The sequence below is a fragment of the Scylla paramamosain genome, chromosome 34 (genome assembly GCF_035594125.1).
Source record: "Scylla paramamosain isolate STU-SP2022 chromosome 34, ASM3559412v1, whole genome shotgun sequence".
In the NCBI taxonomy this organism is placed as follows: Eukaryota; Metazoa; Arthropoda; class Malacostraca; order Decapoda; family Portunidae; genus Scylla; species Scylla paramamosain.
The window spans coordinates 18102785-18115294 of NC_087184.1; the positions used below are offsets into that span (position 1 = coordinate 18102785).

At 39.9% G+C, this 12510-nt stretch overlaps 1 protein-coding gene across 1 annotated transcript; it reads right to left on the reverse strand.

Annotated features, from left to right (window-relative positions):
- Positions 1-1176: 1176 nt before the first annotated feature.
- On the reverse strand, positions 1177-11636 carry LOC135090371 (uncharacterized). Its single transcript, XM_063987145.1, has 9 exons — positions 11615-11636; positions 8723-8833; positions 8467-8611; positions 7696-7863; positions 6581-6689; positions 4645-4830; positions 4072-4486; positions 3395-3503; positions 1177-3189 (listed from the first exon to the last, which is right to left on the reverse strand). The coding sequence occupies exons 3-7, from the start codon at positions 8479-8481 to the stop codon at positions 4452-4454; spliced, it is 513 nt and encodes a 170-aa protein (XP_063843215.1). The 5' UTR covers positions 8482-8611; positions 8723-8833; positions 11615-11636; the 3' UTR covers positions 1177-3189; positions 3395-3503; positions 4072-4451.
- Positions 11637-12510: the final 874 nt, after the last annotated feature.

Sequence of the window (12510 nt, forward strand, 5' to 3'; positions counted from 1 at the left end):
GCAAGGGCCACAGTCAGAAAGTGAAAAAAAAAAAAATGCTTAGTTAAATACCGAGGCTAAATAAAACAAGGAATTAGACAAATGACAAATAATTAATAAATACATAAGGAATAATGAATAAACAAAAATTAAGCCAGGAAGACTATTATAATTATTGCAAGGAGACGATATGTATGTATGTATGTATTGTATGTAATTCGAGGTTAAAATGGCTCAAATCTGACCCAACAGCAGGCCATAAGTGAAGGTGTTCCTCAAGGCAGGGAGGGGGAGCAATGAATAGGGGAGGGGCTATAAACTATTGGGGGGTATTAATTAATGACGCATCCAGTTTAGCGTGTGTGTATATTTCGCGTTGTGATAATTTAAAGGTTTTCTCGCGTTTTTATCTTTATTTATTGATTGATTTTATTTATTTATTTTATTTTTTTGGCAGGTGTTATATTTGTTGAGTGTTTTAAGTAACTGTGGCTCATTGCATCAAAACTCCATTCATTACCTTCGTGGGAAGGTTCAATTTGGCAAGGTTTTATTTCGCATTTTGGGTTTTGTAGTAAATTATGCATTTTCTCATATTTTTCTTTGCTGGTATTGTCCCTTCCACGCCATATATGACTGGAAAGTTGGGGGCGCCTTCCCCCCCACCCTCCACTGCTACGTTTTTTTCTTAATCAGTCAGTCAACCAATCAATCAATCCCTTCATGAATCATACCCATTTCCAGGTGTCACCCCCACCCATAGATCTCTCATTCTGTCATGTATGAACAAGTGCTAAGGGCAAGCTGAACAAGTACAAAGGGCAAGCCAGCTGTCTCTTTTAATATTCTTGCCTGAAATAACATTACAAATGAGGGTCTATTAATCATCCATTAAATAATCCATTTTTATTGCTTTCTCATTCTTCTTGCTCTGTGTATTGTTAAATTGGATGGTTATATCATTGTCCCTTCCTGTGTTTTAGTGTGCCATTACCTGTCCTCTCTTCCAGCTGATATTTAGTTTGTACTAAAATAGACTGGCATAACTTTACAATTTATACACAAATAACAACATAAACCAATAATGCATTGATATTATGCATGATAGGAGTGGACATTTCCACTCTACATCATTAATGAATGCATGATGAGACGCACACTATTACAAAGCTAATGAGTTCAATAAAAAACACTCAATAACAATTTCAATAACTTTATTAAAAATAGCAATCTTTATAAATCATGAAACTAGAAAACTTTAAGAACCTGGGGCTATAACATCAAATGCACAATAATGCAAACACTTTTTACACACACACTCTTTAATGATATTTCCTAATATACAGTATAATTCCAAACAGAGAGAGAGAGAGAGAGAGAGAGAGAGAGAGAGTGATGAACTACCTGGGGTCATAAATGTAAAGTACAGGTATCAGTCAGGCAAAGCATAGTGCTTGCCTGTCTCATATGGAATGTAAAAACATGGCTTCATATCATTCCAGACCTGGGATTATGGCCAAAAGTTACCAAGCAGTGGTGAGCAAAATCCAGTAGAGTAATATTCAGTATCATTGAATTACTGACAAAGTAAAGATCATTATGTGCAATGATACTCACTACCTAGGAGCATTTCAGGTTACTACCAAGAATCTGACCATGCTGGCAGGGATGGTTAGGCTACAACACATTACATACTTCTCCATTCAAATCAGTCAGCTGATTAAATGGTGAGTTAAACCATTTTGATCATCTAAATCATATTAAGGCATTGGATGAGACCTGGACAGCTTGGGTCATCACCATACATAGGTACTCCACTACTCTGTGGGAGGCACTTGATTGTGGCAAGAGTCATCACAATACCAAACACCATCCTTGACAAAGCACAGCATGGCCCACTCATCCACAGGAACCCAGCCATCTCTAAGGAGCAAATCAATGCTGCCCAGTGTCACTCCTCATCACTTTTAGGGAATAAGAAGTAGATCCCACCCCAGCACCATCTTTACATAGAATATAATACAGAGGACAAAGAAGGAATACAAACAGGGCACATGGTATGGTATAGAACACCAACCCTCACTTTTGGAAAACCCCAGCCACTCAGTAGGAGACCAGCCAGTCACCATGGCTATCACCTGGGGATTCTTAGGAACAGGTGTTAGGTATAGAATGAGAGATAAAGAAAACTCCCAATACATTTCAAGTCTATACGCAAGTCTCCATAGATAGACAAAAAAGTGTTCATGAATTAAACACAATATTGTAAGTTTTAAATGTTATGTGGTACCTTAGATAGATGGACAGGTCACTTGAGAAGAGAAAATAAGAAATGTCTTAGGAAGAGTATTTTGTCATATGTATGAATATATATGACTGTATGACATAGATGACTGGTGAAGTAGATTTTGTCCCTTATCAGAGTGGTTGTGTAGCTGAAACAAATTAATGATTATCAAAACAGAGACACATTTGAGCTGATTGGTGAATTACAGTTTCAGAGTGGATACAGCATACACTGGGATGATAAAACTACTGCAGTCATAAAGTAGATGAAAAAATACTGTGGGGAGGAATGTAAAGCAGTAACATATGCAACAAAGAAAGAAAGAAAGAAAGAAAGAAAGAAAGAGAGAGAGAGAGAGAGAGAGAGAGAGAGAGAGAGAGAGAGAGAGAGAGAGAGAGAGAGAGAGAGAGAGAGAGAGAGAGAGAGAGAGAGAGAGAGAGAGAGAGAGAGAGAGAGAGAGAGAGAGAGAGAATGATGTGACATGACATCTTTAAGTACAAATGAGTATATAGTAACCATACACTGATACTTGTCCCCTTATACAGTGATAAGTTTACCCAAACACAATGGACACGGATGGAACTTTTGGAGGCTAAAGTGCTCCAGGTGACTGGTGGACTCCATTTCATTGCGGAGGTCCAGGATTCTCTGCACAGTTGGGCTTTTGGTGTCAGTGGAAGTGGTGGCAGTGTGGCAGCAGTAACAGTTTTGGTCTTCCTATGGGCAAGTTCTGTAGGATTCATATTCTCCCTCCTCATGAGGGACATCAGTGTGAAGGGTCAACGGAGCATCAATTCCCTCCTCAGGCAAAGAATGATGGATGCAATTTTCTGTTTCTTGTTGTTGCTCCACCTTTTCAGAGTGCTTGAGGCGCTCGTCAGCCACCTTTCCACTGGTGGTGGGTGTCTCAGACTCACTGGTTCCTGTTCCACATCAAGAGTGTTAGCAGATGCCACTTGTATTTCATCTACTTAGTACATTACATCATTACATAAATAACTGGTGTTATCTGATATTAAAGTGCTAATGAGCAACATGCCACAGAAATCTGTTTATTTCAAGAAAATTATGAAGATAATAATAATGTTTCGTTGCACTTCATAAGATGGCTCAGTTTTTACTACTCACCAACACTGCTAAAGATAGCAACTGGACTCTTAAGGACGCTGCTTATCTTCTCGAGCTGCTGAAGGTCATGATCTGCTTCCTTTTCCTGCACCAGCTTTGATATCAAATCCTGCAGGAAACAACTGTGTTAATTCACATTTTGAATAAATCTAATAGATGAAATTTCACTTACAACACCTTATGTGTCTCTGGTGACTCATGGAGGACAGATACATCACCTGAGAGTAAATGGTCAGTGAAGAAGTTGACCCTTGATCCTGGCTAATCACATTAAGTACATTAAACACTCCTGTTAACTAATAAATGAGGTGTAGATTTCTCTGGAAGGTTACATTACACTACTTCCCTGGCATTTGAAAACATTTTGCTCTACATGAACTCATATGGAAGCTTTACTGCAACATTAAATCTCAGCTAGATGCCAGATGGTGTAGCCTCCATCACAGAGCAAGGTAATGATATGAAGGCTTAGTACTTTGGTCAACACCTGAATAAGAACCGTTTGAGATGCAGCAGAGATCACTAACCTGCCAGCAATTGAATAAGAAGTGTGTGAGATGCAGCAGAGATCACTAACCTGCCAGCAATTGAATAAGAAGTGTGTGAGATGCAGCAGAAATCACTAATCTGCCATGACATGAATAAGAAGTGTGTGAGATGCAAAAGAGAGCACTAACCTGCAGAGTGGTTTTGCTTCATTTCCTCTCATTCATGATGGAGGCTGGCAAGGTCTAACTCGCGTTCTCGAGCTTGTTACTTCATCACTCCTCACTGCAACTGGTAGATGGTGATGTAGTCACCTGAAGAAGGATAAAATTCTTCATTAAAAGACCAAGGAAATGGCATACAGTAAACAGTAAACACTTCCTCCACTTCACTTTTACAGATGATTCAAATGAGCAAAAAACATGCACACACCGATGGACTCTGTCTTCTCATGCACTACAGCATGCTCAAGCTGCTACTTCCTGTCACTTAGCTCAGCCACCTCCTTCATGCTGCAAGTTAACCTGCTCTCCAGGACCCTGTGAGCCTCCTGCAGTTGTTGCAGCTTCTGTTAAAGCTCAGTTCCTCCCAATCCTGTTGTTTCTCCTGATAAAACAATAAGTTTGTTTCTCTCAACTTTTCTTAATACAGCCTCAATAAACAAATCCAATAACAATGCTTTTATTTTGTTATTAATTCAAAAAATTGAGCAACAGTGAGGAAAAATTATTTGCTTTATTATTAGAGAATATAAACTTTCTTACCTTTTGGTTCAGTTATGACATCTTCAGACAACTTTTCATGAGCAAGAGATTCTCCCAGCAGTTTGTTATACTTATCCCTCTCACAGTCTAGCTGAACCTGAAGACTGCTGCACTCACTCTCCAACCTGCTAACCTCAGATGTCAGTGTAGCCACTTGACCCAGCAATTTCCCCTTGGTATCTGTACCTGGAGGTGAAAAATTGATGCAACAGAGGGCCAGACAAGAATGACCAATGGAAGTAATTAGACGTAATGTAAGAAGTGGGTATAAGACTAAGGGAAATAGAAGGGCAATGGAGAGAGGGTTAGATGCACCAGAAATGTCTGTGGAGCCAGGAAAAATTTTAACTTGTAACAGAGATAACTAAGAGCAACTGTGAATGAATAAATGTGATGTGGCCTCATCCCATGACTGGGAAAATGCAAAAGCAGCACCTCAGACACCAGGACCATGATGACTGGCAGCTCCCAAAATTAGCTGCTGGCTTTTGTACTCCTAGTCACCACAGGAGGCTCATCCACAGCTAATCCTATCAGCTGATCATCTTGGGTGAAGTAATTGTTTATCAGTCTGGCTGTTGAGTCCTGATGCAGAGATGTGTGTGTGTGTGTGTGTGTGTGTGTGTGTGTGTGTGTGTGTGTGTGTGTGTGTGTGTGTGTGTGTGTGTGTGTGTGTGTGTGTGTGTGTGTGTGTGTGTGTGTGTGTGTGTGTGTGTGTGCACTTTGGAAAGCCTCCCTCCAAGGAGAATGTCAGTTTGATATACAAATATATATTCATGTGGATGGTAGCTCACATTTAGCTTCTGAGTTCTCACATGAAGACATGCCATCCTTGTCTTTTTCCTCTGAGGGAGTGACTTTATACTCTGTGATAAGTGCATGCAGCTCACTATTCTGTCTTGTGACGTTTTTGATTTCTATCTGTGAAAGACACAAGAAGGCAGTAAGTTAACTTGTTTAACATGCCACATCATTTTATATATATTATGCCAAGTTTAAACAGGAAAGCCTCACCAGAAGCATCAACTAAAGACCAAAGTGATTAACAAATCTTTCACTTTACCACCCTTAATGACAAAAGCTGCTGATGTAGCATCCCATCCATATCCTGCATTTTTACACCTTCATGATTCCATTAGATTACATTAGATTACATTAGAACAGTATGTGACCAATGACGTCTCCATTCTACATTGCCATGACAAGAATACAGGGCTTTACTGAACATAAACCAAGGACGCCTCCATTCTACATTGCCATGACAAGAATACGGGGCTTTACTGAACATAAACCAAGGACGCCTCCATTCTACATTGCCATGACAAGAATACAGGGCTTTACTGAACATAAACCAATGACGCCTCCATTCTACATTGCCATGACAAGAATACAGGGCTTTACTGAACATAAACCAAGGATTCCCTCCTCCTCTCTCTAAGGGTTAGGGTTCTCTCAACAGTTACAGCGTGGTGTGAGAGATGCAGTGCTGTCAAGGCTTTACTATTTACAGGAAGCAACACACCAATAAATAAATGTTACTTTGGAAATGAAACTGAATAATCAAAGGCTTTATATCTCATGAACTTCCCTTCTTTAATAAACTGTCTTCAAGCTGACAGACTCCAGTAGTATTGCATCTTAGGAATATTCTACAGCTGATTTCATAATAACTGCTCTCTAAAACTGACTACATGCCTCCTTCCCTACCTCCTACAGACTCTACTCAACAATTGTTGTTATTCTGTTCATGCTGGTGTGACAGTTAACCAGTATATTAATTCCTTAGTTATGTACACTCTAGAATGGTGGTTCATTTTATCTACCAGTGATTTGAATTCCCAGCTTCTAAGTATTACATTATTATTTGTTGATTGGTACCATTTGTATGCAATCAGAGAAAGATTTCAATATAAAAACATATCCATGTTACTGTTACCTTTCAGAATGTAAACCAAAATGAAAGCTATGTAAATTTCTTGGTTCTTGTGCTTCTTCAAATGCAGTCCCTTGTCTGGTTTCTCTGTCAATTCTAATTTCTTATTGCTCTGTGGAAAAACAAAGTGCAAATGTTTAGGATGAACTGATTCAATAATATTGCTTTCACAATTTCAATATTGTTCACAATTTCTGCAGGAAGTTTACTCCATATATTTACTATACGATTAAAGAAAAAATGTTTGGCCTTGTGGGATTTAAAACGTTTGGGTATAATCTTGAATCCATTATTTCTTGTTAGGTAGAATGAATGAGGAGGAGGAGGAGGAGGAGGAGGAGGAGGAGGAGGAGGAGGAGGAGGAGGAGGAGGAGGAGGAGGAGGAGGAGGAAGGAGGAGGAGGAGGAGGAGGGAGAAACAAAGATAGGAGGGAAGGAAGAAAGGAAGAAAAGGGAATAAGAGAGAGAGAGAGAGAGAGAGAGAGAGAGAGAGAGAGAGAGAGAGAGAGAGAGAGAGAGAGAGAGAGAGAGAGAGAGAGAGAGAGAGAGAGAGAGAGAGAGAGAGAGAGAGAGAGAGAGAGAGAGAGAGAGAGAGAGAGAGAGAGGAGTTGGTAAGGAAAATTATTACAATGGTCCAAGGTGAAGAACAGGGACTGGAATGAGAAGTGGAAGAAGCATATAGAATTGGAAAATATAGTGAAGGAGGTAAAAGACCATTAAAAGTGAGAATGAGATCCCAAGTTACAGTAAAGGAGATCCTAGTGAGAACTGGGAAGCTGGCTGAAAATTCAGAATACAAGAATATTTGGGTAAAAAAGAGATATGAACTTGGAAGAAAGGGAAAAAGAGAAGGATCTGAGGAATGAAGCCAAGCAAAAAAAACGAGAGAAGTACAGAGACCGAGAAGCAGAAATTTTATTGGAGGGTACTAGATATGAAACTAAGGAAATGGTATATTCAGGAAAGGGAACAAGAAATGAAAGAACCACAACAGCAGACAGACAAATTGCATGTGGTGGGAGAAGTAGTATATTAAGAGTAATATATACAAAACAAACTTCATGTAAACAAATAAAATTTTCAGAAAACTTGTCACACAAAACCTTATTAACAACTCACCTTCTCCTTCTGCGGCATTTCCTTCCTTCTTATCTTTCTCCTTTCCTTCCCCATCTTCCTCCTCCTCCTCCTCCTCCTCTCCTTCCTCTTTCTTTCCACCTTCCTCCTCCTCTTGTGACTCTTAACTCTCTTCCTCCTCGTCCTCCTCTTCCCCTGTGCTTCCCTCCTCTGAAAGAAAAGACTTGTTTAAAAAGCAAGCAAATATAGTAGTAATAGTAAAAAAAAGTCAATGAAATGAAAGTTTATACACATATGAAATTAGTGAAAATTTGACACCAAACATTCTCTATCTGTAACATTACATCAGAATGACGAGAACACAAGATATGAAAAGTGAAAGGGAATGATGTATATAACAAAGAAAAACATTGTATAATGACATATGACAGGAAAATAATCTTGTATACTTGTCCCTTAAATACTTGCTTCCTTGTATATTAACTCCCAAAATGCTCATTCCTTGTACTCTCATTTTCAAAACACCTCTTCCTTATATATTGTCACTCAAACACTCCTTTCTTGTACACTTATTCCTAAATCACTCCTGTCTTCCTGTATTCTCATTCTCCAAACACTCGTGCCTCTGCACACCCAGTTCCTCAAAACATTTCTTCATTGTTTACTCATCCCGCAAACACAGCAACTTTCTTGTATACTCAGCTCTCAAAAGATGCATTTTTAAACATCCATAACTCCTTTTATTTTCATTCCCCAAACACTCCCGGCTGTGCACACTCCAGCACGTTAACACAATAACCAAGCAATACACACGACTACTGGCACCATCCAGATCTGGCCCCAGCACCCCTGCCTCCTTGCGTGCCAGCTCCAGCAATGCACGGCCACAGCGGCAGTACGCGTCACCACACTCGGGCGCCTGCTCCCCACACAGCTCCACCAGGGACTCTGTTGCCTCCTGGAGTGGTAAGGAGTGTCAGTTAAACCTGGTGTTTACTTTCACTATGATATGAAACAATTAACAACACAGAAAACAACACAACTAGGTAACATGCAACACATACCACACCTAAGCAACAGACACACCTCGAAGGCAGCGACAGCAGATTTGAAGTCCCCCACCAGGAGGTGTCGCTTGCCCCTAGAGAAACGGTCGAACGCTGCTGCACTTGCCGCACGTCCAAGGGGAGCAAGCAAACAGGCCATCATCAAACAAGTCTCGACTTTAACCATTCGTAATTTACACCATCATATATTGTGGAGTAACTTCATGTTTAGTATATCTTAACATGGAACATTATTAAGAATGTGTACATGCTTGTATTATTTGATAAATTATGTGGTCAGCTACACTTTCCACTCACACTCTCATCCATCACCAAAATTAAACTAACCCCCTATTACTTTCCTCCCACCCTCAGAATTATTAAACTAACCTCCAGTCACATTCTTCTGACACCCTCATCCCTCACTAAAAATTAATACCAACTGGCAAAATTACCAAACTAACCTCTAAATATCATCCTCCCACCATCTAGTCTCTCACTAAAATTAATCTCACCAAGCACGATTATCAAGCTAATATCCAATCACTTTCCTCTGACCCTCAAAATCCTTTCCAGCTGGTAGAATTATTAACCTATACTCCAGTCACTTCCACCCTCTCATCCCTCATTAAAATTAATCCCAGCCTTCAAAATTATTGAACTAACCTCCAGTCAAAGAAATATCACTGGTTTTGTGGGGGATATTGTCACTGCACTAAGGGATGCACACAATTTCTCGTAAGTTTTCACATTTTGCGTTCAACTGTACCGGTCTAAGTGGAGGAGTGAAAAAGTGACACCTAATGAATAGTTGCCACAAAACTTATTCTCATTACTTTTTGTTCCTTGTCATTTTTCTTTCAGGCTTTTTTCATCATCACAGCAGCTTGAAATTTTGAAAATACATGCTATTTGAGGAGGTAGCTGTACATGTGAAAAAAAAGAAGGGAAACAAACATCCATACTTGTGACTGATATGAAAAATAAACTATACATATAAATGTATATTTCACTTTTCTTTCTAGCAATTAAAAAATGTACATACGACAGTATTTCTTTCTTTTCCTCAATAAATACGACAACAGTATTTTTCCTTCCCTTCAGTACACCCAGCCTTTCCCTTAGTACATATCACAGTACTTTTCCTTTTTGCTCAGTGCATATGAGAATAATTTTCCTTTTCCTCCATGCATATGACACTACTTGCCCTTTTCCTTTTCTTTCCCTAAATAGAGAAGACAAGACAGAAATTTTCTTTCCCTCAATACACAACACTATTTTTTTCTCCCACTCTCTCTCTTGTACAGAGTCAGTTTCAATGTACTGGAAGGTTATGCCTACGGGAAACTGAAGGACAACTCAAGCAACGAGTGGACGGGCACGGTAGGAGCTCTGCAGTCAGGGGAAGCTGACCTCACTGTCTCTGAATTGTCCATCACTGAGGAGAGGTTGAAAGTTGTTACCTACACCCAGCCTATCTATATCATCAGGTGAGAGATACAGGTGATGATCAAATAATATTTTAAAGATGTTGAACAAAGTGCTCCCTTAACAGATTAATTGGATCAGCAAAATGTTCAGAATATGAAATGTCAAATAATTAGATTGATCTATCTATATGCCAGGCTGGCAGTCCTATACAGGGTGGCCCAGACACTACACTATACACTCACATACAACATTGACACTGTTAATCCACGGGTAATCTACTGGGTTGGCTACAGTGTGTCCCTCATTGTGTACACATCATACTCTGCCACACTGGTCTCACATCTTGCTGTGGAGCAGCCTGCATCTCTGCCATTCAGCAACCTGCGGGACCTGTCTAGGCAGTCAGGCTGGGATGCTGGATGCAACAACAATGACCTCTTCCAAGTGACAGCCTCGGTGGGTCCTTGGCTTCTTGCTGTGTGAACTGATATACCATCCAGTAGTAGCAGTAGTAGTAGTAGCAGTAGCAGTAGTAGTAGCAGTAGTAGTAGTAGTAGTAGTAGTAGCAGTAGTAGTAGTTTTAATTTCTCAAACAACAGTCCCATTGCTTTAATTTCCTGCCTATCTAAAGTTTTTAATCTACCCTTAATAGGAATATTCTTAAACATCTATTACTTCACAGCCTACTTGTATCTGATCGCCAGTATTAGGGTCCATCAAGGCTGCTCCACTGGTCATCTGGCTTTCCTTACTGAATCTTGGTCATCATACTCTTTTAGAGATTTTGGTGAAACTTTTGCTGTTGCCTTGGATATATGAAAAGCTTCTGATAGTCTGGCACAAAGCTTGCATTTCCAAACTACCCTCCTACAGCTTCTTTCCTTCTCTGTGTAACTTCATCTCAAGTTTCCTTTCTGACCATTCTATTGCTGCTGTGGTAGACGGTCACTGTTCTTCTCCTAAATCTGTTAACAGTGGTGTTCCTCAGGATTCTATCGTCATTCACTCTCTTCCTATATTCATCAATGATCTTCTAAACCAAACTTGTTGTCCTATCCAATCCTACACTGATTATACTAACCAGCATTTTTCCAGGTCTTTTCATGGACATCCAACCTTTCGGGAGGCAAACAGTTCACACAGGGAAGCCACAGAATACCTCACTTGTAATCTCTCTCTAAAATTTCTGACTGGGGCAGAGCAAACCTGGTATTGTTCAATGCCTCAAAAACTCAATTCCTCCATCTATCAACTCAACACAACCTTCCAGACAACAAGTATCCCCTCTTCTACACTGAACCTCCTCAGTCTGGAAACTGGAAATTTCATATCTCATCTCTAGCTAAAACAGCTTCTATGAAGTTAGGTATTCTGAGATGTCTGCCAGTTTTTCTCACCCCCCTCAGCTGCTGACTCTGTACAAGGGCCTTATCCATCCATGTATGACAAATCCATGTATGAAGAGTTTTAAAGAAAGGACTTACTTATTACTGGTTACACTTGCAATAACACAATATCACGTCCAACACCTCACGGTCACTTGATGCAAGTCACTCATTACCCGACCAACTCATCTCAGCTTCAAGACAACTCAATCTGGAAATAACAGATAAAGGAAATAGGTTGGGCTTTTAATCTTCAAGGGACACATTAAAAATTCTATGTCAAACCAATAGTAGTGAAGAATTCAGTCCCAGATTAATAGAGAAATGCAAGAGTCAACAGTGAAATGTAAACAGCAGGTAATTGGTGTCATTGTGCCTGCCATTCAGTGGAAGGAGAGGTAAATAAGTTGTCAATGTCCCTCCTACATAAAAAATACATAGAGTACATTTATGCACACTACTGCCTATTAATTTATTCTCCCTCAGCAACACTGGATTATATTTAACACCTGCTCACTAACTACTGTCTGTGAAGTAAATCACTGAAACTAGAAACATCACTTATCATCTCTCTCTCTCTCTCTCTCTCTCTCTCTCTCTCTCTCTCTCTCTCTCTCTCTCTCTGTCTCTCTCTGTCTCTCTCTCTCTCTCTCTCTCTCTCTCTCTCTCTCTCTCTCTCTCTCTCTCAGAAGTACTTATAGAACACTGTAAATACTAGTAACACCTTGAATTGTTTTGCTTTGATCAATTGTTACGTGATACTGGCTCCACTATTTCAGCTTTTACTGTGTTTTCACTCTTGACACTGTGGGAGCAAAGATTGTCTTCCTTACGATATAGTACACAGTCAATGCCACACACAGCAACACTGTTCTTCTGTTCCTCCAAGCTTTGAGTTTCCTCACTACAGTATCCTTTAGAATAAGCCCCACAAGGATCTTCCTCACCTCTGTCAGCTTGCAGTCTCTCAAAAAAAAGGGCCTCAGTCAAGATTC

Coding starts and splice junctions, on each gene's coding strand:
- LOC135090371 (XM_063987145.1), bottom strand. Junction 6,690..7,695: donor AAATGCCGCAGAAGGAGAAG/GTGAGTTGTTAA, acceptor GTTTTTCCACAG/AGCAATAAGAAATTAGAATT. Junction 4,831..6,580: donor TTTGGTTTACATTCTGAAAG/GTAACAGTAACA, acceptor TTTCACCTCCAG/GTACAGATACCAAGGGGAAA.